General features: G+C 41.0%; 2 protein-coding genes and 1 long non-coding RNA gene across 4 annotated transcripts; 2 read left to right on the forward strand and 1 right to left on the reverse strand.

Annotated features, from left to right (window-relative positions):
• Positions 1-1,231: 1,231 nt before the first annotated feature.
• On the forward strand, positions 1,232-3,160 carry LOC125048667. Its single transcript, XR_007116856.1, has 3 exons — positions 1,232-2,134; positions 2,596-2,742; positions 2,965-3,160. It is a non-coding gene; the product is annotated as an uncharacterized LOC125048667 (long non-coding RNA).
• A 3,309-nt stretch (positions 3,161-6,469) lies between these two features.
• On the forward strand, positions 6,470-14,412 carry LOC125048660 (unconventional myosin-IXb). 2 transcript variants are annotated; one of them, XM_047647450.1, is made up of 9 exons: positions 6,470-6,682; positions 9,698-9,907; positions 10,229-10,353; positions 10,427-10,592; positions 10,725-11,785; positions 12,177-12,776; positions 13,132-13,377; positions 13,451-13,648; positions 13,739-14,412. In XM_047647450.1, exons 1-9 carry the CDS (start codon positions 6,592-6,594, stop codon positions 14,003-14,005), a joined length of 2,964 nt encoding a protein of 987 aa, XP_047503406.1. In that variant the 5' UTR covers positions 6,470-6,591; the 3' UTR covers positions 14,006-14,412. The 2 variants fall into 2 exon arrangements, with proteins under 2 accessions (XP_047503406.1, XP_047503405.1); XM_047647449.1 differs by having other exon boundaries at positions 6,471-6,682; positions 13,117-13,377.
• Positions 14,407-27,395, reverse strand: LOC125048664. Its single transcript, XM_047647455.1, has 4 exons — positions 26,263-27,395; positions 25,592-25,836; positions 16,716-16,812; positions 14,407-16,501 (listed from the first exon to the last, which is right to left on the reverse strand). The coding sequence occupies exons 1-4, from the start codon at positions 26,414-26,416 to the stop codon at positions 16,323-16,325; spliced, it is 675 nt and encodes a 224-aa protein (XP_047503411.1). The 5' UTR covers positions 26,417-27,395; the 3' UTR covers positions 14,407-16,322.
• Between the last annotated feature and the right edge of the window lie 62 nt (positions 27,396-27,457).

Genomic DNA, 27,457 nt, shown 5'->3' on the forward strand with positions numbered 1-27,457 from the left:
ATGTGTTTAACCCATTCAGCGGGGCGGTGCACCCTGCAAAGAAAGTTTTTATATCATTTTGTCCTTTAAAAATAATAAATGTGTAATTTAAACTAAATATGAGGATAGGTTACATTTTTAATATTTGGAATCTCTGAGCGTTCGTAGAGCAAACATCGACTTGCTATACCTTTTTAAAGTCATTAACAGAATTTCCCGGAAATTTTTGAACGTTTATCCATACAAGTTCCGTCGGCAGTAGTTTATACAATCGAAAATGTTTTCACATCCCTCATTGTCGAACAAACATTGGCAGAAACTCAGCTTAGAGTAGAATTAGGAATTCTCCGTTCGTCTATGGCCCGCTTTAGCTGTACCGATAATTTCATTTCTTGGTTCAAATTGTTTAATTATTTTTATAGTTTGTAGTTTCTCTTTTTAATTTTAGAGTTGTTGGTATTAACTCTGTGCATTGTATCTACTTGAGTTCGTTGGTCGTGTCCACATGTTATCTGAAGACAGCGTATCGTATTCAGAGACTTTGCGCTCACGGTACAGATTAATAGGAGGTTAGTAGGAGAAGGCATAGTTGGTCGATATGCAATCGTTCCAGGCGTTAAATTTTACCAAGTCATTGTTCCCCCAGTCAGTAAAGTCTAGAATTAAATACGGTGTGGGACGTAGGTACAACAAACAGAGCTCAACACACCCACGTTGTCGCCCTACACTGCAGATTTCAAAATTGAAGTTATGGTCATCCATGATACTAAATTTTATAAACGATGCAACTCAAAGATACTCGTATAAAGACGAGCATTATGTCAATAGGAAGGCGAAATGAGTTGGCCCGATAAAAAGTGGAAACGTATAATTTTGTAATGGCTTCATTTGTCACGAGTCGCTTGTATGTAGCGGTCAGACGGCAACCGCAGTAAAAAAATGTGGAGCGATCTCTTGACAGTTAACCACACGAAGTGTATTGAATATACTTAGCAAGAGGTGAGCGGATTGTAGTTTTCCTATACATGTCGTGACCCAAGCGAAGAGGTGTTTACTCAAGTAGTGGCGCCATTTTATCTATATTAAGCCCAATTTTAATCGGGTATGATATGGTTAAACATATGTGATGAAATATTTAAGTTTAAACTTTAGAGGCGCTGATATAGATTTTTAATTGTTGGTAAAAAAATTCCAAAATCAACTGACATGTAGTTCGATGGAAAGTTTATCTGGGACAACGAAAGACAAACCGCGTGTCATTGTTGTATTAGAATTCTCTTGTTTTAGATTCTCATTCTTCGTTATTTTAAAAAACGGTTCGGTTCGAAACGGTTTCGAAAAACAAATTACAATTATAAGATTAGGTGCATTTGGGTAGTTCCTACCATTTTTAAAAACTTCTTTTAAAATTATATTTATAGTTTGTGAATAATAATATCATGTACACACGTACCTACGTTTGGTTTATTTATGATTGCTATTATTTTTAACATTTGGCTACTTTTAAATATCATCAAATGTTGACTAAAACGATAAAAGTAGTTTTATACGGTAATTTCCCGAAGAGTTGGCCACATCATACGATCGGGCAACGACATATATATTTACATATAACGATCGCAGAACACACGACCGAAGAGCGCTAAGGTGCTCTGCGAACTGTAGAGGCACGCATTGGCCATAGTCCCAATACGCCCCGTAGGGCCATCGCCCATCAGTGTGATCAGTCGATACTCGGCAGCAGAACTGTGCGCCTCTGACGCAAACTTTCGCGCTCGTCTACGTCTTGATTGTTTACAATGAACCAATGCCCGGTGGATCGTTTCTCTACGTGAATCGTACCTTCTGCTGCTTCTCATGTGAATTTGCTAGTAACCTTTTGACAAGAGGGTACCACCACAATATGCGTCGAAAGGTATTGCATGTGTTTCTATATTATATGTATGGATACGTATCCATAACATACAAAATACAATACCACGTGTCTTTTTAAAATATTTGATCAATGTAGAAACATCAAACTAGTAATATTCCCGAGTCACATTATATTGGTCTATCAAGTGTAAACTCGAGAATAAAATGATGTACCTACGTATCGTGTTTCATTGATGATGTGATTTCACTGAACTGGCCGGTAGAGGACTTGTTAATAATGGTATGTAAATATTATGTGGAACAAATATATTACCTATACGTATATATATAATATTCTGGCCAAATCTTCTAAGATGCCACCGAGAGGTGACGGTGGCCAGTGCCATAAGAGTTCACTATACATTTTTTTATTTCGCAATAAATATATTATCATGTGTGCATCGCTCGAGTATAATAATGGAAATAGATTTTAAATAACCTCAATTTACAGGAACATTAGTTATGGGGAATAGTTATTATATGTAGTAACTAAGTATACCGTGATAGACGCATTATTATTAAGTTAAGAGAGAGCATAAAGATTGGCCTAAATAATTGAAATTTTCGCAGAAATCACTTGGTAGTTCTATGAAAATAAAATATAGCATATTATGTTAATTATATAAGTATATCTTATTAAGCATAGCATTTGATCAACTAAAACCTAATTAATTTATAAAGTTTTGATATTCGATGAAACAGTGACCGGACGGTTGACATTGCGTTGCGAGCCGCGTTTGGTGTCCGGTGTTCACGATTTCTGAATTGGACAAAAAGCTTTACCTCGGCGGCATTCCGGCGGCGGCGGAGAGCCGTCGGCAGGCCGGCCATGCCAAAGCGTTTGGACAGGTTCGTCACATCGTCAATGTTTGGTGAATAGTGCCGAGTCAGCGTGTCTAACGAGCCCATTGCGTCTCCCTAACATGAATTATTTCTCGCTAATGTCTGCTATCCGTTTTAAGTATGTGCTAATGTTGTATATATTATATTGTACACTTATTGCGACTAATATATAGTTACGAGACATCCTACCTAAGTTATCGATTAAATCATTGGTCAAGGATTTTGTAGTTCATAGTTATACATTGCGGACTAAGTCATGGATTCCCGTTTGATGGAACACGGTACGACGTAGATCAAGAGGAATGAAATCGGGCGGGAAGCGCGAAGGTACCACGCTGCTGCCGGACCAGACGTACGAGGCAGTGGAGTGCCGACCGCGTCGCCCGCCCCGTCCGAGCCGCCCGTTCCGCCCACGCCGACATCGACCCAGGCAAGTATTTCCTAACGTGAACTACCCCATGTCAAGTTTAATGGTAAATTATAATAAATTTTCGTAATACGACTGCTGAAAACTGTTATGTATTGCGCAGAGCGAGTCGGCCGAGTGCGCCGGAGTCGCCGCACGACGCCTCCGCCCGGCTTTACACGCGCATTCGCGGTGAGTCGTACTTTTTATTGTAAAAAATCTTGTTCTCTTAAAAAAGACTCGACAAATGAATACTAGCGGTTCGTATTTACGTCGAGATCAATGTGCTAAACTTCTCAAACAAACTCAATTGGAAGATTGTTTATAAATTTCTCTGCAATTACCTAGCAACGAAAGAACCGATGGTGGGAGATTAAGTCGATCGCGATAAGGCAACAAGCACTTCTTAATTGGATGCATCGTCCTAGGCCCTATACCCAGTAGTGGCTACAGTCGCTTGTCGCGTTCGTCCGCTTTATCACTTTCTAGTTTGCCCACGAAGCTAGTAGAATATGGAACTTGTAGAACATTTAATAGTCGTAAAATCTCACCTTTTTTATCTGATAACATACATTTTAATAAATAGTGTGAGATTTCAACTTCTTTCTACGATTATCACATAATTGTGTGAGCAAGATGTTGCTTTTTACTTTAATTTGCGCATCTGTTAAAAGCTTTTATTGTTATACTCGGCCTTATAGGATGGGCCGCAAATCAAGCACAGACAATATGCCATATTGTTCTTTTAAGTATATATGACGACCCATGTCATTTATTAATCAATGAAACATATTCACGGCCCATACTTCCATCGTAGAACTCTTCTTTTTCGTTTAACGACTTCGCTCTGTTATACGGATACTTGTAATAATCTTTTTAAAGAACAAAATGATGTATTTGGAAATTAGTAATTAAGAAACAGAGGTGTAACCTTTATGGACACTGACAATCGACTAACCCTGCTCCCGCCTGGTATGCTTATCTGCCTTACTTTTGATTACTTAACATACCTAAAGCCCCATCCACACGCTTGACAAACAATGGCAAACAGCCAACAGCAAACAGCAAACACGGTCGTGTGGATGGGTGTTTGTCGTTGTTTGCCTGTTTGTGTTTGTGTTGGGCAGTGTTCGGCATCGGTGTCGGTTTATCTTGCCAGATCAAAGGATGTTTGGCAAACAGTTTGCTACGTATCCACACGTTTGGCAGCGATTAGTATGCGCGCGAGCTTGCGGGAGGCGGACGTATTTACTTGCTACACTTTTTCGTTGGCGCGCAAAGCGTAAAAAATTTCTGATTGGAGCACCTACGATTCTGACATTTTTTAGTAACTTTTAAGTAAAATTAAAAAAACACGGCAAATTAAAGCCCAAATAATAGGTCTAAAGCCTTGTACGCTTTCTATGTATTTTAATCATCCACCATCGTCTTTGCTTTCTTCTTTTTTTCCTTTTATCTTTTTCTTGCTTTAATTTATAATAAAAATATGTCAACCCGAAAGTAATAGCTGCCACAAGCTCGTCGTCCGCCATGTTTGCCGATTCGGAATGTTATGAACGTTCGCCAAGCATGTGGATGGCTGTTTGTGTTGGGTGATTGTGGTTGGTGTTTGGGACTTCGTTTGCTGTTTGCGGTGTTTGTGACAAACAGCCAGCGTGTGGATGCCCCATAACAGATAGTCAAGAGGTTAGCCACATCTCATGCATGCTAAAGGTATAACAGTTCGATTAAAATAACGAGTTTGTTAATAAATATTATATTAGTGTATATATAGTGAGGTATATAATTTTATTCTATTTAGGTTTTTATGGTAGGTCGCAGTCCGACTGCAACATAATTCGTACTGATCTTTAATTTGTTTTCGGTAAACAATGTTAGCTGCCTAATTCTTTATTAAAATTCGGATTACTATTGCTTATATTTAAAATGTGTCTTTAGGTTAATACTCAAAAAAACGAGACAACTTGAATATTAGACTGTTTATAATTTATTAATAAAAGGACATCAGATCAAATACCTACAATGAATTTTCTACAGTAGAAGAACAATCTATATATTCTAAAATACATGACAATTACGATGAACATAAATGTTTAAAAAAATATAAATCACACAAATACACTGCAAATTACAAATTTAAGTTTTACGTAATTTCCTATTTAGAAAACCTTTAGCGAATTAAGTACCCGAAAGGCGCTTAACAAAGTTTTTTTTTCTAATATAGTTATATAAGTAGGGTTGAGGCCTGAACTCCTAGGTGGGTTTCTACAGACCCTTGGGATTAAATAAGGGAAGACAATTAATGTTCTGCAAGAGGTAAATTTATTTTTTTGACCATTTCACAATTAGTATAACAACACCGTACATCCGACCGTACAGTGACATGATTTTAAATTTCCTAAGTCGCTGATGATAGATACGGCAGTACCAATGAATGTAAAGTATCGAAGGATCTTTGAATACTACAAGGGATTCCACCGTATTCAATATGACTTTCACCAGAGCGTAAAACAAAATTGTTTTTACTTTTTCAAACAAACAAGATGTACCTATTCCCTTTAAGAAATCCGAGCATTCGTGCGCATGTGGTACTTTATGAACTTGAGATATAAACGTTCCTTTTCTATCAATAATTACACCCAAGTACCGAATATCCTGAACCCCCTTCAATGGTGCGCCGTTGAGCTAATACACAGTAACTGTTTTTATGGATTTATTATTTTTCTTTTAATAGATCTAGTTTGAAGATTTGGGTGTGAATGTTAAGATTAAGGCGTAAGGGTAATACCTATATTTTGCTGTTATTGATACTTATCAATGATCTGTTGTTAACTAAGATGGTTCTTACATCTATACGAGTGCTTCTATTAATTATTATTCAATAGAATTTACCACAATGAATGCTTTTTTTACAAATTTTATTAAACACGTTATTATCATTATGTTTAATAATACAATTTTTTGTAATACAATCTCAAGAGTTAATATAGCAGCGGCCTCTATTGCATAATTTTCGCGACTCGAACAGAAGATGATCGCGGCGCGAGCGCATGCTACATTAGCTGCCTATAACTCGAGTCAGTACTACAACCGTAATCACCACATACATAAAGCCATTGAGCGACAATAGATGGCGTCGAATTCACTTTATACGATAAGGTTAATGCTCACAAGAGCAATGGTAAAGATTGCAAGATCTGCGTATATTACCAGAAAAAAACGCCAAAGGTGAATTGCATCGGTTGTATGTTTGCTGCTGGATGTTTTTAGAAACGAACAGAACCGCCTTACTTTAAAGTGACGTGATGTCGTGAGAGAGTCCGTGGCGGGGGTTGCGGGTGGCTTTACTCTTTAGTCGGCGAGAGTCGGTGCGCGCGAGTGGTCGCGGAGTAGACGCGGACGAGTGAAGCGGCGCGGCCGCTGAGTGTGATGCGAGCGCGCCGCCCGCCATGGCCACGCTCGGCCTCTCCAAGGTGTTCATCCTCGACAAGTACTTCACCGAACTGCAGAAGTTCTGGGAGACGGAGAAAAAGCTGCAAGGTGAGCGTCGACGCACGGTGTCGCTCTCCTCCACCCGTGTTCTAAAGCCAACCTTTCGAGTTTCGTGAGCCCTTTACTCTTTTGTGGCGATGACTCACGATGGTTTAGTTTCCTCCTAAAAGTGATTGTGTTTAGTGTGCAGTGATTTCGATAAGATATGATTACTTAGTCGACCCCAAAACTGGAAAATATCTTACAGTGAAGATCCTTTTGAGAGGAGTATAAAATTTATATCGGCTTTACTTAAAAATAACGAAACAGAAAAGGGCGCTTGCACCTTGGTACAATGTAATTTAGAGTTACGTCTTGGGAAATCATTCGAGAGGCTGTATCTGTGGCGATTGCAAACGGCAGCAAAGCTTAAACTACGTATTTAGGTAGGCCGTATCCACCTGTGAATTGGTGTTTTCTAAACTAGACAATAATGATCTTGTGAGCTGTCAAAATAAAAAAGGCTGTTTTGGGACTTGAAATACTTTCTTACGAAATTTCAAGTAGATATTTAGAAATTAAAAAGCTTTTTTCTTTATTATCTACCCATTTTAGTTAAATATTCATTCCTCAGTTCTACCGTGCTCATAGAGTGGGTTTGAATATAAAAAGTAACACAAACTTGTTTTAGAATAATATGAAAGGTAAATTAGGTGAGGTGGGGGGCGGGTGGCGGGCGCAGGTATCTCGGTAAATTCGGCCCTTCCCCGGCGGGCGGCGAGGCTCAATGGATCTGAGCCGGTTCTCGGCGCCCTCAAACATATCTATAAGTACATACTAGAGTAGCGGTGCCAACAACGAGAGAGCGAAGCGAGCCCCACGCCACCAAACCATAATATGTAGAAAGCCTTCGTTCTGTTAAAACTTTCAAACGAGTATCACCATATTTAAGTGAGGCACTTTATTGTCCCTTTTTTATTACGAAGTAGGTCACTCTTTAACCGAATACAAAAAAACACCGAAGTAGGAGATTAACAATTCGGCGCAAACAGTTTCTTCATAATTTCATTATCGGTTTGTTGCGCTTATTTATTTTCAAAGTAAAACGAGCGTGATACAGACAAAACATCGTTAGCTATTTGAGACTTAACGATCAAGGGTGATAAAATCTAGCAGGTATTGGTCAGTAATTAATACAATTTCTCTGCACGATAATATTATGATGTTTGCACATAATTGTATATTTCGGGCGAGGTCATTTGGCGAGGACTGGTAGCCAATCCGTTTTTTGCATCTTACATCGTTTTTATGTATTATATTCTAACAGCTAACGTCGCGTGAATAGATACGAGTATAGACACACGTTGAATCTTACTAGTATTATATTTGACGCAAGCTTTAGTCACTGAATACAGAAGTCGACTAGCTAAACGTGAATATGCGAAAGTAGGAAAAACAAATCGGTCGCACCTAGATGATCACCTGTGGCGAAAAATGCGTGAGGATGCAATAAGCAATTACTGTGGCTCGCCGCACGGCGGACTCCCGCTCCGTAGCCAATCGGATTACACTTGCACACGCGAGTAAAACGATATCACCGATTGCCAGAAATCAAAATATAGTCTTAGAAATATGCACACTCCTCTAAACAAAACTTTATATTATAACATATCACATCAATATGTTTTTGCTCACAACAATGTTTCAACTATATTCTTAGATACTCAGAGAAGAGCTCTGTCGTGGCTGTCAAAAGTTTTTTATATTCAATTTACCAAAACGAGTAATAATTTCGTATCTCGTTGAATTTTTGATGTGAACAGATAACACAAAGTTAGGATGAAATAGTTACAATTCATTCTCTCTTTAAAAAATATATTTAAAGAAGCAAGAAGCAAAAAATGTACGCTGTCGTTATAGCAATAAATATCAAGGATTTACAGACACTGTCCTAAAAATAAATTTCAAAGCGCATTTTGGGAATCGCGTCGTTCATATGACTAATACAAAAGACATCAACGTGCGCGTTTGGCGGTACTTGCCTTGAGCTTTTCGCGAGTTGTATTTTTTCTAGTGATTTATTGCTTCATTCGCGTAAAAGTACATTTGAAAGGCTAAGGTGAAGGCAAAGCGAAGCTCCTCATGAAGCTCTCAACAACTTTATTGTTTTTTAAATGTCACAGTAATAAAGAAAAAACAATTTACATCTGATTAATAATCAGATTCTACGTATACGTAAACAATTGGAAACGTTACCTAAAATATCGTTTAACTTTGAATATTCAACGTTGTTATTCAATTCACTATATGACTATCACTATTATGATATGTTCTAATACTTTGTCAAATTCGCTACATTCAAACTTTCTGGTGAATTTCATGGTAGATGAATAAGACGGAACCCGATGTGCCATATTATTTATGGCTTATTTTGAAGAAAAAAAACAATATGTTGGAGCCGATGTGTTTAAATGTAGAAGCCAACGAACTATTATAACAAAACAGGTTGCACACGTGTTGTCAGAGAGTATGTCTATACTCCTCTAAGGCTAAATTTATATCAGCTGATTTATTAAAACGCGGACGAATATTAATAAGATATTTTTGTCCAACGGTTATATCCTTATCGAACGCAGATGATAGACATATCATGTCGTTCTCTTTTGTTTACGTGTGTCTGTTTGTTTGTGTCGTGTTGTCACAGTGCCATACTGAATCGATCGTGTTGTGAAATAAAATACTCTGCGGTGCTCTGTCAGCACCGGCTGGACGTAGTGAGGCGAAGGGAACTCGGAGAGACGTCGGAGCCGCGCGGGGCGCGTCAGTGCGGAATGTGGCGGCGAGGGCCCGACCGGTCGACGCCCCTCGCCCCTCCGCCGCCCTCTCGCGCATACCACACCGAGTCTCGGAAAATTTGTATTATCTTTCAGACCCGTATTCTAATTCCTAACCCGGTCAAATATTCGTCAGGACAATTACATAAAGGAAAAAATATTAGAGAGCTGGATCTAGATTTAAGTGTCTATCATTCGAAGAGTTGGTCAAGTAAAGCTATAATTCAATATCGATAATTACAATTTCCAGACGCGTCTTCATCGAACGAGGCGGTCCACTTGCAGCGGCGACTGTTGAGCCTCAGCTCGGAGCTGGTGACGCTCCGCAACCATCTACATGTGGGCGGCCCCGGCCAATCGGGTGGAGCGCAGGCCCAACCCGCCGCTAGCCCGCAACCCGCAGTGCCGCCACGGGCGCCGCTACTGCTGCCCCCGCTACAGCCGCCACCGCCGCCGCCAGGTTTAAAATAATTTACAGTAACAATAGTAGAACCCCTTGTGTCAACGCCTGTTGATAATTCCAAATCTTAACGCGTGTTCACGGTCATTAATTACATGATCACTTAAATATATAATTGTTGCCGGGGACCTAAGACATTTTTGAAATAAGGAATACCTTGCGTAACGTTAAGTGTAGGCAGACAAGGCATAAATCCAGGACGCTGCCGCCTTCCCAGTTCATCATCGAACGTGAACATCTTTCGAAATATTGTGCAACTCTCGGTCCTTCTCACGGAGAGAGAGCCTCGCGATTATTCGTATTGAGTATGTAAAACTTCAGAGGTGAGATGGCGCGGAGGCAGCGGCAACGGCGATGTCGACGACCTCGTCCACCTCCGGGGGCCGCTCACCGAGGACGCCATCGTGAGGGCGCTGCAGACCAGGTTCTACCAAAATAAGTTCTACGTAAGTAGGAAGTACGTCGCCTTTGATGGGAGAGTGATCCGATAAGTCGCCTAACGTCCATACCGTGTTTCAGACGTCGGTGGGGCCCATCGTGGTGGCGCTCAATGCGTACGGCGACGCCGCCAACGCGCTCACGCCGGCTGCGGCGCGCGCGCAACGTCCCGAGCTCACCCGGCTGGTGCGCGACGCTGTGCGCCACCAAGCAGATTCCGGCTGCCCGCAGGCGATCATCCTTTCCGGTATGTTTTCTCGACGTCACTGTGACCGACCGGCGTTCGCAATTCGATTAACGTGCAACTAATGTAAATCGACAAAATCCATAAAGAAGGTTTTCCGTACCGTGTAGGTGATGAGTTATTGTAACGTTTCAGGAGTGTCCGGCTCGGGAAAAACGTACGCTTCCATGGTGCTTCTCCGGCGGTTGTTCGACGCCGCCGGCGGTGGACCCGAGACGGACGCCTTTAAACACCTCGCCGCCGCATTCACAGTGCTGCGCGCTCTCGGAACGGCTGCGACGCGCGCCAACGCGCATTCGACGCGCATCGGTCATTTTATCGAGGTGCAGGTCACCGACGGTGCGCTGTACCGTACCAAGATACACTGCTACTTCTTAGACCAGACGCGCGTGGTGCGGCCTCCGGCCGGCGAGCGCAACTACCACGTCTTCTATCACATGTTGGCCGGCCTCGCGGCCGACGAGCGCGCCCGTCTGCACCTGGACGGCCTCACGTCTTCGGACCTACGATACCTCGCGCCCGCCGCACCGGCGCGGCCTCGCGCCGACGCCGCCGACGAGGACGCGGCGCGTTTCCAGGCTTGGCGCGGTTGTCTCGGCGTGCTCGGCATCCCCTTTCTCGACGTGGTACGCGTGCTCGCCGCCGTGCTGCTCCTCGGAAATCTCGTCTTCGTCGACAGTTCGGACGGCGGCGCCGAAGTGGGTGACGACGCGACGTTGGCGGCGGTGAGCGCGCTGCTGGGCGTCGGCGCCGCGGCTCTCGCGCGAGGCTTGGCAACGCGAAGCGCCGCTCGAGGCCGAGTACGCGCGCCAGCGACGGCGGCCGCCGCCTCCCTGGCACGCGATTCGTTGGCGAAGGCCCTCTACTGCCGGACGGTGGCCACAATAGTGCGGCGCGCCAACTCACTGAAGCGGCCGGGCTCGACGTTGGGCACCCTGTCGTCCGACTCCAACGAGTCAGTGCACCAGGATGCAGCGTCACGCCGAGCGTCGACGGCCGGCAGCGGCGCTCGGAGTCGAGCGGGCGCACGCTCAATGGCCGTGCTCAACGATGCGGTGCGTCACGCCACCGACGGCTTCGTGGGCATTCTCGACATGTTTGGCTTCGAAGACGCTGCGCCCTCCCGCCTCGAGCACCTCTGCACCAACCTGTGCGCGGAGACCATGCAGCATTTCTACAACACCCACGTCTTCAAGGTAGCCGACGCTTTGACTTCCAAAGAGGGTGTGCTTTTGCTTATGTCCTCTCGTTGCCTATGTAGTGACTACAACGGAACTTACATATAAACTTTCTGCAAATTACGAGCGCTCATTACAATGCTAATATATTTTCGTTGTTCGTATTACTAATACTAAATCATTGATCATTCATAATAAAAAAATAAAATAAAATAAATAAACAAATTGTCACGACATTTCTGTAGTCCAGCTTTTGGCATTATTATTTATTTTATGCATAAAGCAATAAGATTTTTTGTTTCCACCCCTTATTTCTAAAGCGGCATATATTAGAAGTTATTTCTATATATATCCGATCCCTATGGATCCGTGAATCGTTTCAATAAAAGCTTCGGTGTTTCGGCCGCAGTCGAGCGCAGAGTCGTGCCGCGAGGAGGGCGTGACGGGTGCTCTGGAGGTAGAGTACGCCGACAACGTGCCGTGCATCGACCTATTGTCTTCGCTGCGCAGCGGGCTGCTGGCGGCGCTCGACGCCGAATGCGCCGCCCGGGGCTCGGCCGAGCAGTACGTAGCCCGCGTACGAGCGGCACATCCACGACTCGGCGACGCACGGCCGCCGCACCCGCGCCGCTTCTCCGTGCGCCACTACGCCGGCGAGGTCGTCTACGACGCCGCCGACTTTCTCGAGGCCAACCGCGACGCGGTTCCGGACGACCTGTTAGCCGTCTTCGACACTCGTGCCTGCGAGTTTGGCTTCGCCACCCACCTGTTCGGGGCCGAACTGAAGGCGCTGGCGTCGGCCGGCGGACCGGCGGGCTCCGCTTTCCGCGCGTCCCCCACGGCGGCCGGCGGGGCGTCGGGCGGCTCCACGCTGACGCAAGACTTTCACACGCGCCTCGACAATCTACTGCGCACGCTCGTGCACGCCAGGCCTCATTTCGTGCGATGTCTACGCGCCAACGCCACCGAGACGCCCGTGCTCTTCGATCGAGCCACCGTAGCCTCGCAGGTAACGCGTGTCGTAAACGAATAATACGATGGTGTCTTTACCTTATGAGCCACAAACATTATGGAACGGAAACAAAAAATATGAACACAGGACGACACACACGTAATCGGAGACGTGTACCTACAGATTAGATGAGATACAAAGAAACGAAAAAATGTCTGCATTACATTTTTACAGCAACGAGTAAGACGTAGAAGAGTAGAGGTTCGAATGACAATCTGAATTCTGAGTTATAAATGGTGCTTTATACTTTCGAGGAAAATAAAAACCTAATTGATTCAATCTTATAATTTTAACGAGCCAATATGAACTGTTATTAAAACCGATATTCATAAATCAGGTGAGAGCGCTACAGATATTGGAGACGGTGCAGCTGATGGCGAACGGATTCCCGCACCGCATGCGATTCCGAGCCTTTTGCGGGCGATATTGCGGGCTGGGGTCCCGAGGGAAGGATACCGCCGCCGATAGCGGAGAAGCGACATGCGCGCGCGTCTTACGCGTCGCCACCGCAGCCGCGCCGCCTCCGTCGCACTCGCCTGCCGCCGTCCGCTGGGCCATAGGCAAGCGACACGTCTTCCTCAGCGAGGGTATGCGACAGGTATGCATACAATGCGCACCCTCCCGTCTCCTCGCGCCTACGGCGATCCACGTGACCTTCGACAACGTTTCAGGTGTTGGAGCGCATGCGCCGCGCCCGGCGTCAGGCGGCGGCCCGCTGCATCCAGACCGCGTGGCGGCGCCATCGCACCATGTCTCCCGACGCCCCGGTTCGACCCCGACCGGCCCCCATCGCCGGCACCCCTCCGCCGGACTCCAAGTGCGACCCCGCCCTCGTCAAGAAGACCTGCTCGCTCTTCGGCCTCGATCTGGTGAGGGCGATCTGTCCGAATCTCAGAAACGATAATCTAGTCTAATCTAATAATAGGTTTCACGTTTCGTATCGATTTATTTCGCCGCAGGAGCGACCTCCGCCGCTGCCTCCGTCCCGCGCCTACACCGTGTCCAACGGCGTGAAACTGGGCTATCCGCAGCAACGAACCGTGGCGACGGACTGGGACGAGGCGGGCGTGCGCCTTCGCGCCGGGGAAGCCGTGCTGGCGCTGGGCGCGGCGTCCCGCGGGCGCGTGTCGGTGCAGGTGGGCGGGCGCACGGTGTCGGTGCCGCACTCGCTGCTCTCGCCGCCCCGCGCCACTCGACCCGCCCCGCCCCCGCCCCCGCCGCCGTAGCCGGGCCGTCGCGAGAAGAGCGGCTCGAGTATTTGTGGCCGCGTGCTCCTATAGACTGTGGAAAGTGAAAAGGAACTTACCCGGAGTCTTCACATACGAGTCTACTTAGAGTGTGACGATTTATTTAATGAATTTGTACCTAAAGTGTAATTTATAATTATCAGTATTTACATATTACCATATAATACAGGATATCGATCGGTAGATGAGAGTCTGACAAAGATACGCGTGACGCTTGCAGCCGTGCCTCGTAAAATGGTATTTTCTGTTTCCGTCGCGTTCAGTCAATGAAAACTGACATCGTGGCACCTCTAGCACACTCCGTCTCGAAAGCTTGCCAATAAGAGTCTGATACATTGTTAGTTGTACGGAGAAAATTATTCTATAAATAAAAGTGTATATTCAAATAAAGTGGTTTTATTTAGTCAAAAGACGCCGTCTGCGTGGAATGTCAGCGAGATGCGCCGGCGACGAGCTGTCTCGCGACTTCGTCTATTTCGGGCGTCCCTCCTCATGACGTGTTTCTTTTGTTTATATTTAGTAGACATTACTTAAGACAAGTCGTTCAGAAACAAATGCTGTATTCACCACTACAATCACAAAAGCAATTCATTTATGACTATTGACAAAATGTTATTATTTACAGCGCTCAATTAAAAAAAGAAATACAAAGAAAAGAAACATCATATTAAGTTTATAATATAATAAGTTTTCTAAAATTGCTAAGACAATTATGAGTGTTGTCTGTATTGGTCGTATTCAAAATTGCCAACGGCGACCCCTCACGGCGGTGAGTCGCTGGAAATATAGGGTGTCTCAGTAAGAGTGCACTTTTTAAAATTGGAATTTTTTTTTCATGCAAGTGACAACTCTGAAATTTGACAGCTGACACCTCTGTTTATTCCAATTAACAAAAATGGAGCGCTTTTCGAAAGAACAACGCGTTATAATTGTGAAAACTCGCCTTCGCCAAATTTTCAGCCGAGAAACTGGGTCAAAAATGGACGATAAGAATCCTTTACGTCCACGTACCGGTCGGTCTCTTGAACGTCGACATCGTTCTCAACAACTTCAAATTTCACGAAGCACTACGCGGCGAATTTGACTAAAGACCTTCACCATGTCATGGAAAATTTCATGAAAAGAGTAATGGCCTGTCATCGGAGCCGTGGGGGTCATTTGCCGGATATTTTATTCCATACTTAAAATATCACAACTCTGTCATAAAATACTTGTTTTTATTTTAAAATGTGCACTCTTACCGAGACACCCGTTACTAACAATGTTAAAGCAATAACTCTACAACGAGAACCTTAATTAAATTTTTCTATAATAGTAATATTTGAGAAAAAGCCACGAACACGAGGCGATGAAAACACCGCCAATATTTATATCAAAACAGTAATCTGGAAAAGATTTCAACTTAGCCTTTGGCCAACTCGGTCAAGAGACTTCTAAACTTTCTCCGAAAACCGTTCCGTACAATATTTATTTACTAAAATCTATTACAATCAGCAAAAACTTGGCAGTACAGGTTCCGCAACGAGGTAGATACATGTCTAAACATTATACGAACGTTTATTTATAAAAGTACACAACGAACAGTCATATTTATAGTGGACTTAGCAAAAGTACAAATCGTTCGAAACACTCGTCAAACACTGCTTAACCTACGTTTAAGTTTAAAAACACACTTTACGACAAAGATTACTAATTTAAAGACGAGTCAACAAATAATATAATAATTTCATTCCGCCTTTTGTATATCTTTCATAGAGCACATGTGTCAGCACGAGAAGTTCACAGAATCCAACGAGCCGACATACAATTTCATTACAAAGGTATATAAACGCGCTTACATCTAATTTATCAACATTTAGCTTCGGCGATAAGGCCAAGCAATGGTCATCGATAGCTCAAACATCCACAGGACTAACATTCAATATGAACATAAATGCAAAAAGATCGACTTTCACCGAATTGTATGTCAAATATCGTCACCAGTTAAACGGAATTAACACACACGACAGAGATGTCTACATTTTTGAAACTAGAGACAAAAAATTATTGAAACATTGAACTACGAAATCTTGGCAAATTTAATTTTGTTTTCGTAAGTCGATTTTTGTGCAGTAATTGTCTTTAAGAATGGATTCAATCAAATATCTACAACCCATATCATCATTTCATCGTTCATTCGTAGATTCGAATGGAATGCACCGCGGGCTAGTTCAGTAAAAGCAGAGAATTGTGTGAGAGTGAAGCGAGGACATCAGACGGGGCGGGCGCGACAGCAGAGTGCGCGCAGGCCTCGGGGCTAGTCGCGGGCGATGGGAGTGCTGCACATGGCCGAGGGACGCCTGGCCGCGAAGGGCGTGCGGGGGGTGCCCTCTCCCTCCGCACCCGCCGACCCCTCCGCGGCCCCCTCCGTCCCGCGGCAGAGGGAAGAGAAGACCGTGCTCGAAGACACCTCGCGCACGCAGCGCCGCTGCTCCGCTGCAGTACGCATTACAACCACGTCACTCTTTATTTTAAAAGTTAGAGCACACATTTTACCACTTTGGAGATATTATTGGTATTATTAATAAAAAAAATTGTAATGCTCTTCACAGAATACTATATAATACCTTCCAAATTTCAATTTGTGGACCTAATAATAAGACAGACTTTCACATGTCCATAAAGTGTAAGTTTGCGCCTTGATAATTACCGATCAAATTGTGGAGGTTGTCTATGGTGACTTCAGAGCTGTAGGTGGCGTCGACGGCGCGTTGGAGGAATGCTGTCCACGCACTCAACTCGGTCTCCTGCAACATCGTATAGGTCAAATCGTAGATTCTAAAACAATATTATTTCAAAGACAATTTATAGTCTCTGATTTGGGATTTATTTATTATCTAATTCCTAAGCGCAGCATTAGCCTAGTGTAAGTTCCTGACTGAGGCAGTGCTGCTTTATTGGTCTCCCGATCAGGATATCTCAGGCTCAAATGGACTAAAACCGCCGGCGCCTTCTTACGGCCAAAATTAATAATGTATCCTCAATCTATGATTATAACCAATCTTGGACTGGTTCATATCTAAAGACCGATCTCCAATCTGCATGCCAATAAACATTTCTGCTATCCGATTGTTTATTTGACAAAAGATTGACAGCAATCATTTGCGTGATCCTTGCCTCTCGACCGCGTTTCGTTCAATGCAATATGTTGTGTTCAAGCATACCAAAAGTTTGCTGTTTTTGGAACGAAATAAAATAAGTAAGACTTAGGGTCTGTTTCACAATGTATGGATAAAGTAGCAAATAGCTATGCAACGTTTTGTTTGTTTTTTTGTTACGAACAAATAAAGTTACAAAATTCTATAGAAAAACATAGAACCTTAACCTTTTTGTTGGTCATTTAATATTACTTGTAACGAAACGGGCTGTCATTTTCATATAGTATTTTTGTTTGTTAGGTTATTGAGTATTTTAGTACATATTATTACAAATATAAATTTTCTCTAAGTAGTTTGTGTATGTTGTTTTTGTGATTCGAGGTTGGTTCTTTAACTTAAAAAAATGTCTACGCAAAAACGTGAAAGAAGCGTCAATTTCAGCCGGGAAGAAGTTGACCTTCTAACTTCGCTTGTTGCTGACCATAAAAATATATTAGAAAATAAAAAGAGTGACTCAGTCACCTGGCAGGAGAAAGAGCAGTGCTGGAAGACGCTGGAGGCGCTGTTTAATAGCACAAGTGGGGTAAACTTTCGCAGTGCTAAAGCTTAAAGAGGGCTACAAGAAAAAAGTCTGCCTTGATACATGCTGAAACATATCGTACAGGAGGTGGCCCTAGTGCTGCTACTCGTCTTACCCCCTATCGAGGAAAAAGTCAAAGACATGATATTGTTGTCTGTCGAAGGAAATGAAAGTCAATTGAAAGGAAGAGCATCTAAATAAGAGAAAGCAATGGGCATTTGAAGAGGAAGAAAGAGAGCATAAAAGAGAATTATGGGCCATAGAAAAAATATATTGTTAAATATATTAAAAAAATAATAGATTTTGTGCCTGGAGCGAGGATGTATTGTATTAAAAATTTGTATTTTTATTTAAATAAAAGCATTGAATTTTTATTTAATTTATCTCAAAAATGTTGTAATTTATAAAATATTATAGTAATAAAGCAAAATAATCACGAGATACTTGAAGCAAAACCTTTTTTGACAAACCGATTTTGGGGAACCGATTTTTTCCAAACACCATATTATGTCCTTTCCACCACATTTCTGCTTCGTATTTGAGATTCGTTATAAAGATGTTCTGCTGGAGTCTTGAGGTTTTGAAGTGGAGTTAGTAGGTAGTATCTATAGTAACAAATATTTTTGGTTGTAGCTAATATTTAATTTTTTTTTACAAAAGTTGATGAAAAGATGAAACCTGCAAGAAGTCATATATGATAGACATCACTTTGTGTAAAAGTGTCTCCAAAGCTTCTTTTGTTAACCTAAATCTAAATGTGAATTCGGCGTCATTCAGGCTCTGGATATAATAAATTCTTGTCTTCTTATGTCTTCGCACAGAAGTACGTTGTCTTCTTCCAGTTTCAGAATTACTATCCCAATCGGATAATTGCATTTAAACTTCCAAATCACTATCACTAGAACTGGAAGATGACGAAGATGAATAAATTTTCCCAATGAATATTAAGTTAGGTCGCAATCCCAAACCCAAATCATACGAGTTTCACCGATAGCAATCCGAGATTGATTTGGCCAATCGAAGCAACTGTCAAAATGGACAGATAGGTTGTTGGCATGAGTAAACATTCATTTTCATACAGAGGGCAATCTTCAATCTCTTATCCGCCCTCTGAACGATTGGTTGAATAATTAGATTGGTATCTCAGTCCATGTATTGAATATTGGCATGCTTTTCTTTAGAAATGGATTGAATTGTCAGTCTATGACAGCTAAAATTGGATTGAGATTGCGTATTGGTTTTGGCCGTTAGAGATTAACCGGCGTGGTCGAGTCGGCCTGACTTTTGTTTTTAATACTATACGCTACGTAACCCCTCCAGAATATAGAAAAAAATATTCTTATTTTGTTAGAATTGACACAGTTTAACGAAAGTTGAGACGATACAAAACAATTGATACATCGCGAAAGGAGCTCTATATCTAATTTCATTTGTGATTGTAATTCGATTCAAATGGCATAATAATTTAGACTGCTGTATTTCAATCTAAATGAACAGTAAAAATAGAAAACTTGTCCACTACATCGTATGCGTATGTTCCTAGCTTTATTACTATAACATCTGGCAGCCGAGGGTCAGAGCGCAATGCAGCATATAAATAGGCGTGACGGTCAAGGACCGTCGAGGCGGACTTGAACATTTTTCGCCTTTTAATTTCCGTATGTCGGCCAAGCACCTACAAACTCTACATTACGGAGTCGCGAAATTGGTATGTAATTCAAGAGGCGTGGGTCGGCAGCGACTGATCAAATTAGCGTGTTCAATGAGTCCATCCTCGCGTCACCTAACGCACGAAGTGCTATGATTCGCGCCGACAACTGCCTACTGAAGTGAGCACTAATAATAACCCGCGCAAGCAGTTCATCCGTCTCGATCATAATTCGCTTCCTCAAACTACATCTACGCATCACTCATCGATATTCTCGACACTTTCTGTCGTGTTTAACGAACGAAAAGAGCATTTGTCATAACATTTTTATTACGATCACTTACATCACCTCCATCTAAAGATGAAACGGTGACGTCATTGTATATCCTTAGATAAAGTATGTCAAGGCTTTCCGAAACATCCGAAGCGGGCCTAAAGATGTGTAGCCTCTCTTTCCGGATGAAAAGGGGATCAATGTCAGGTCCTCGTAACTGGGGGCCACTTCAGCGGCGGACGATGTGCAGTCGCGAAGCGTTTCATACAATTCGGATGTGATGTCAAGACAACGATCTTGTTCTAGGCGGTAACATACAACAAACCATAGTCGTGTTATTTGACGTGATAAAAATACGTTTAGTAATTAGAGATTTTATAACACGTTATAAAATGTATCAAACTATATTTATAGTTTGAATAACAAACATTTACGAATTACATATATAATAATTTATCTTTCATAATTAAACGTAAAAACATATTTGTACTTTCCGATAACAATCGCTATATAATAAAACGCTATTCTCATGACTACCCGAGTTGGTTTGAACTAGGTCAGATGTCGGCGCAAGGTGAAGGATCTTGCTCGCACTCACCCTCCTGTTCCGTTAGGTATGTTTGCTTAATATACATCAAATGGCGTTCAAAGAACGGCTCGCATATAACTTTTAACCTTCCGACTCCCAGAACCAACATTGGGTTCCGCGAGCCTCTTCACAGGATGTGTTCTGCTTTGAATTCTGCCACTAACATCGACACTTTGTCGCACTCACTCAAAACGACTATTAATGTCCTAATCCTTGTATCTTTCTTCTTTATTATAGCTTTAGTATGTTTGTCGTTCTCCGGATTTATACATTTTGTGCTGTCATGTTTTGTTTTGCTTTGTTCTGTATCATATTTTTTATGAGTGAAACTTTTTGTGGATACATCCAATGTGTTTATTTGATGTTTTATTTTTAACTTTGTTTATTGTATAGAAATGTATCTGTTTTGTTTCCCAAATAAATAAATAAATAAGGAAAGTATGTCGCGAAAAGTGGATTCTACTTGTTCCCACGGAAGCTGAGTTTACGAGGACCAGTAAAATTGTATGATTGTCAGAATTAGTGCAGCCGGTGGAAATTTATTCCGTTATCAATGAGGGCCGACACCTTATCGCAATAAGTTACCGAACCGATAAGTGTTAGATCTCCAATTGACCTACTCCCAAAACCAAAGGTACATCGCGCGTGTGTAGAAAGAGCAACCGTGCCGTGTTTTCCTGTCGCGTGCGCTTTCACTGCGATTATATTAATGACAATGCACCATAGGGCTGATGTTTTTACAACCGGCTATCATAAATTTCACATTTGAGTACGATTCGTATGCATTACTATTCTTACATTATTGTATTAGTTAAATAACAAAGTAGTTTTAAATTAAATTATTAGAATGGCATGGGTGCGTCGACTTCGGTAGTGGTAACCCTAAGCATCACTAATGATTAGAAAGTGAGAGATGACATGTAGATCCCATACATAATACATTGCTGGCTCAATAATGCCTGAAGCCGCTGATGAGTGACGAGATTCGTTTCGGATGGATTTATATACGTTATACCCGACACCAGTGTACAACCAAACAAACTTGATTCAGATTTGGTGTACAATACAAATTTAGAATTAACTTATCCTATGGGAAAGATAATTTATAAGCGCTTGTACTAGGTGACGAGTTGCCGAGACGCACTTGACTTTGGACAGTCTCTGACGCTAATACGTGCTCTAGTGGGCCCACTTATACAGGCTTAATAAGATCACTCAAACAGTTGGGTGATAATTAAAGGCCGAGCGATAACATCGACAATCGATAAAACAAAGCGATTGAGTTAACGACACTACACGTGTCCTCATTTCGCTGCTCGCGTGCGTCCGATAGTCGGATCTGTATGAATCGCTCGCACTTGCGAAGTCCTGTACCCCCAAATAGCATGAATAGAATATTTCACATAGGGCATAACTATTTTGTTAGTGTTAATTCCGCGCATACAATTTAGCGAAATTCAGGAGCTAATAGACTAAATTCTCTTAATAACAATATCTATTCGAATTCTACATACACGGGTGTAGTTCATCAGAAGTGCGAGCAGTGTGCTCAGCTGTTTGTGACGTGAGTAATGTAATTAATAAAATGACCGCCCAACGACAAGTTCAAAGTCCTAGAGAAGTTAAACCTTTGTTTGTTTCGGTCACCGATTGATTTACAGAAAAATGTTATTTTTTCTTAGAAACATTGAAGTTACATTATATCTTGAGGAGGAAGGTAGTTTTAAGGTTCAAAATTATTTATATTTAAGCTTATTTTGAATTTATTACTATCTTTGTATAATTGGTAAGACAATACCTACTTATAACAAACATCAATCGAAGACAGAGTGCAATAAACAGATTATGAGTAATCCAGCTCCGCAGTATCGACATAGCGCAATGGCATTAAGAGGCAGACTAGACGTCGAGACAATGTATCTATGACGGACCGTTTAGTTCCTCCTCACTAAATATTATGCTATAAATAAATAAACGTTTTAAGTATTGAGATTTTAGCTTTTATCGGTTCAATATTAAATATGTCTCTGAACTGATTAAAGATGGAAAATTGCTCAATATTTTTTTATTTTTGAATACATATGGGTTTTTTTTTAATTTCACATCAACTAATAAGGATGCAGTTTTAACAATTTCAAATTGGGAGATCGCTGCGAAACAATTTTCATTCGTTAATAGGTAAATATCACAGGAAGTAAAACAACTATCACATAGAGGACGTACGCAACGCACAACATAAATCGTCAGGCGGGTTCGTGAACTCTGTGAGCACTAGTGGGGCTTCGCCCGGCGGGACTCCTCATTGCGGCCAGAGAAGCCCCAGCCTACCCCGCCTGGCCTGGGTCAGCGCTAACAAGATAATTGCCTTCGAGCTCAATTATTGTCTGGCGCGATAATTGCCCCTCCGACCTCGGTGGCCCGTGCGGACAATCTGTGGCCTGTAACTTGTTTTCGTTGATGTATATTTTACACTCTGTAAATAAAGATCACACGGCCTTCTTCGACTGCCTTATTACCAGTCAACACAATGGTACAGGTTCCCACGACTCCACCGTGCAAAAACAAAGACCGAGCGACTGGAAACATTAAATTTATATATATATATATAGTTTGTTGTGGTCGGTGATGTCAATGGAAACATAGGGCATAAGGAGACCGAGGGAGATGTTTGCGAAGTTCTAGAATTAAGATAAATTCTGTTCCAAAACCGAAGAGTTAAGCGAAAATGTCACCCACGTGCAACAACACCACACTTGTCACAATAGCAGCGCACTTACATAACCGAAAATTATACTTTCTCTCCTCTGTCAGGATGCTCTGTGATCATTCTGACATCTCGGATATTCGGGCTCTGAGCTCACTCCGAATTAATCACGTCCAGTTGACCTTAATCCGAGTAATAACGATATCGTTTTCTTCGCCAAATTTTAATCATGACATATCACTCATCGAATCCTATCAGTGACATTTTTTTTATTACAATTCTAAAACCGTATTTTATTACTAAACAGTGCCATGGCTTTATTATGAGAAATTTATTTGTCGCTCTTTTAACTGCTTAGTAACTTCAGTGAAATGTAACGCTTCTGGCTCAGAAAATGTTAATTTTTTTACTGCTATTTCTATTTTATTTCTTCCATAATGGTTTTAAATATTAAATTTAGATCTAAGAATGTGAAATGGAATGCTATGTGGGAGGATTGGATTTCCTTCTTTCTTTCAAGTAGCTATATCGACTAAATGCGCGTGAACAACCACATTAAGTGAAGAAAATTGCCGACGAACAATCAACGAGGCTGTAGCGGTTAGCGACCTCAACGCCTCCAACACAGCACTCTGATGCAGGATATTTAAAAAACCTTGATTCGTCAACAACGGACGAGCATGGCATAATAAATGCTAATTGGTAGTTTTAACAAAGAAAGTGTTGTTTCACATTTCATATTAAGTCAGTAAGCCAAGTAAGCTGAGGCCCATGAGACGGAAAAGCGATCGCTTACACCGACATTACATTAGTTAAGTAGTGTTCGTGCAGCGTAACCGAACAAGTAGTATCGAGATATTGTGGTGGCACCGAGTTCCTGTTTGGGAGTACGGAGGCGGCGCACGCACGGTTTTATAGACCTAGTTTCTATTTTACTTGCTTACTCTCCCCGGGTTTAATATATCTTGACCTCAGCCAAATAATTGGTCATAAAACAGTTTCGACCGCTTTTCTAGAATATGTGTGTGTCGAGTTTTCAATATAAAATAACATATAGGCCACCGCGGCTTACAAATACTGCAAAGGCAAACCTCATTAAAGCCTACTCGTGTCGTCTTGTATTTACCCACAGGAATTTTTAATTTGTGTGCAGTAAAATAAATTACAAAAAATAACCGCAATTAATTAATGATTTAATTTATGCATAAAACAGTACTTAAGTGGAAATTAATGAGTTATGTATACCTAATTGATACTCTAAGATTAAAAACAACTCGACAAACACGAGTCTGAAGCAGACAAAGGATGGTGCAAAAAGTTCATTGTATTGTGCCAGTGATTGTGTGCGGTTCATAGATCATTTAAAAATCGGCCACTGCTTATTGCTTCTAGAGCAATGAAATAATAAATACATATATATACTTTTAAATATTTAAAACCCCGAGTTTCTTCACCGGATAAAACTAAAGAGATAAATCGCATGTTTCTAAGAACATATTGATGTCCAGTAGGTACGGGGCCGTAAATATCGCACGTCGGCATTTATTGTTTATCAAAGGTTGAATTCAGAACCTTAGTTGTTCAGTTTGATTTCCGCGTCAACTATAAAGAAATGTCAAACTATTTTCTTTTTCAACTTGTATTTATTGTTGTTGTCTAAACCCTTTTTGTGTTTATAGTCCGTGATTATTACTTGTTCCGCTGACGGTGCGACACGAAATTATCTCGTAGGTTTTGGCACAATTTATGAACGATATAATAAAACCTTTAATTTTATAAGTTATTTACCGACCTTTTTATTTTAATCATATATGTATATATTTTTTAATTTTATTGACTAGTATAGTAGTTGGTATACCCTGATGTCGTGCCTTCAAATAATTAAAAATTGTTTATAAGCCGAAAACGTCGCAAAAATAACAGCCGTTTGCTTGCTTGCCTTAAATGAAAAATATTTCCCACTATATTTATACATACATATATATGTATATCTATAAATCTTCAATGTGTTTGTAATAAACCTCCTTCTAAACGGCTGCACCGATTTTGATGAAATTTTTCGTGTGTGTTCAAGTGGATTCGAGAATGGTTTAGATTTACAATCAGGAGATTTTGTTATGAGAAAATATTAATGTAATTTATAATTGTTTAGTCAAGTCACAATTCATATATCTAATTGCAATGTGGGGTACAGCATGCAAAAACAAAATTTCTAACATACAAACACTACAAAATAAATTAATAAAATCACTATTTAGATACAATTTTTTAACACAGACTAATATTATCTACCAAGAAACCAAAATTATGACAATTAAACAACTATGTACATATGTTTAAGCACCTGTATCTTATTTTTAAAAAAATTAAATAACTTTCCATAGTAGCTTATCATTTAAAAAAATTCAAACACACCACTACAAGCAATACTCGTCGAGCGTGTTTGCTTATCTTGCCGAAGCCACGTACAAATTATTTGAAGAAGTCTATTAAGTATGAGGGTGTGCAATTATTTAATATAAACATATTAATAATAATTTACAATAATAATAGTAATATTAGCAAGTTATAATATTTTTTTAATTCAACATATCTAGTTTAAATTAAAAATATGGGAGAAATAAGATAATTACCATCTTGGCAAGCATGGTGTCCATTTGAGGACGGTGCGCGGCGGCGAGCAAGTGTCGTATTCGCGAAGCGTTAGCAACACATTGTGTCATGCAGCGCTGCAATGCCGCAGCCTGTCTTACTAGGGCAGCTGACAATGGTACCCCGTCATCCCCTCCACTACGCAATACTGACTCCAGCACCTGTGCATGCTGCGACACAAACTCTAGGCACCTCTGCAACTCTGCTGCCTTACGCTGCTGACGATCTAAAAAACCAGTCTATTTATGCCATGCTTAGACTCGATCCTAAGATATAAATTTGAGATTCCATTATAGAATAAGCTTTTACTGACAGTAACTATACAATATCATCATAACGGAAAGATATTATGTGAAGAACAATGTCCTTGGATAAAAGTAATTATTCCCTGAGTAAAAATCTACATAACATAAACTTAGGGTGAGATTCAGAGTCATACCCTTTATTATTACTAGGTACTTAGAGCCAAGAGTGGATCCTAGTTGATAATTTTATTAGTAAACAAACTTTTGTAATTGGACTTATTATTCATACAAATTTAAACTTTAAGAGTGGAGTGTGTGACCATCCCACTGATTCCAAATTCCAGATCCGCCCTGGTTTAGTACTTTATTAGAGTAAATAGAGCTTATTTTAATAAAAAAAAACTTACCATGAAAATCATAAATTACTTGGGTTCTTCTTTGATATTTCTCCTCTTGTATTTGTCGCTCAGTATCAGCTTGTTTTTCTTGAGCTTCAAGGATTTCGAGAAATGAGCAAAACATAGATTTTCTCTCATTTGAGTTCCTAACGGTCTCTTGCATTTTGAAATGTAAGTTTATTTTAATTGTTGTTGTTTTATAAAAATACCAATATTTATTTAAAAAACAATAGATTATTTAATATTTTGTGCTTTATTAACGATATATTAAAATTGAGCAGTTTCCTAAAATCAGAAAACAAAAATAATATTTAAGAACCACACAAACACTCACTACTAAACAAGAAAAACGACTACGGAGTACGGGAACGAGAAATGAGAATTTCATTGTGTCTGTGACAACTAAAATGTCAAATCTGATGAACTACAGATTGCATAGAACCACAAATAACTTCCATTTTTCCGTAGATAGAGTATAGAACTAGATGAGCTTCTAAAATAACAATAATAACTAAAAAGAGAAGGCATTAACGTGAAATACTTAAGTGCGAGCGAAACAGAGTATCAGTTTTTCTGTCTCTATTTGCGTATCGGGTTTAATTTGTTTACCACCGAGCCCTTGGTGGTAAACAAGTTTTCACCGCTTACTGATAAATCTGTGAAACCCAAGTCCAACCCATATTCTAAGAATTTATCCTTATAAGAGGTGTCTTTAAAGTGTCAGTCATTGTGAATTGTTGCATAATTGGCTATAAAAGCTATAGTGAACGTAAAGAACCAAACATAACCTTTCTTCTAGTCTCTCCTGTTCAGTAGCTTATTTTGTTACGACTCAGTAACTTTGTTCAAAAATTATTCATTCGAATGTGTATTTTGGTCAATAATAAGCAATCTTCAATGAATTAAAACTGTAAATACGACAATTCCAAACATATTTTTCAGTGCTAACCTATTGCGAATCATGTTACCTACGTCAGGTAGTTGCGTGTCCTTTGTAAATAGTTGGATTATAACTCGTTGGGGCTACCAGCACTTGAATAAATTTTCCACTTTTTTCAGTTTTCCGAATGAACCGTATTTAAATAATAACTGGACTGAGTGTAGGGGTAGATTAAACTGGCATCCAACTCAAAACGCTTTATATATAAATATATTTATAGTATTAAATTTTAACACATAATATTTTAACGGCATTTAAATTAAT

The sequence above is a fragment of the Pieris napi genome, chromosome 4 (genome assembly GCF_905475465.1).
Source record: "Pieris napi chromosome 4, ilPieNapi1.2, whole genome shotgun sequence".
Classification (NCBI taxonomy): Eukaryota; Metazoa; Arthropoda; class Insecta; order Lepidoptera; family Pieridae; genus Pieris; species Pieris napi.

Excerpts from the sequence above, each read along its gene's own strand:
- LOC125048660 (XM_047647449.1), top strand. The coding sequence starts at position 6,592 with ATGGCCACGCTCGGCCTCTCCAAGGTGTTCATCCTCGACAAGTACTTC. Across the intron at positions 6,683-9,697 it reads GACGGAGAAAAAGCTGCAAG|ACGCGTCTTCATCGAACGAG; the intron begins GTGAGCGTCGAC and ends TACAATTTCCAG. Across the intron at positions 13,649-13,738 it reads CGCTCTTCGGCCTCGATCTG|GAGCGACCTCCGCCGCTGCC; the intron begins GTGAGGGCGATC and ends ATTTCGCCGCAG.
- LOC125048664 (XM_047647455.1), bottom strand. The coding sequence starts at position 26,416 with ATGCAAGAGACCGTTAGGAACTCAAATGAGAGAAAATCTATGTTTTGC. Across the intron at positions 25,837-26,262 it reads AGTAATTTATGATTTTCATG|ATCGTCAGCAGCGTAAGGCA; the intron begins GTAAGTTTTTTT and ends CTGGTTTTTTAG. Across the intron at positions 16,502-16,715 it reads CAACCTCCACAATTTGATCG|CGGAGCAGCGGCGCTGCGTG; the intron begins GTAATTATCAAG and ends TGCGTACTGCAG.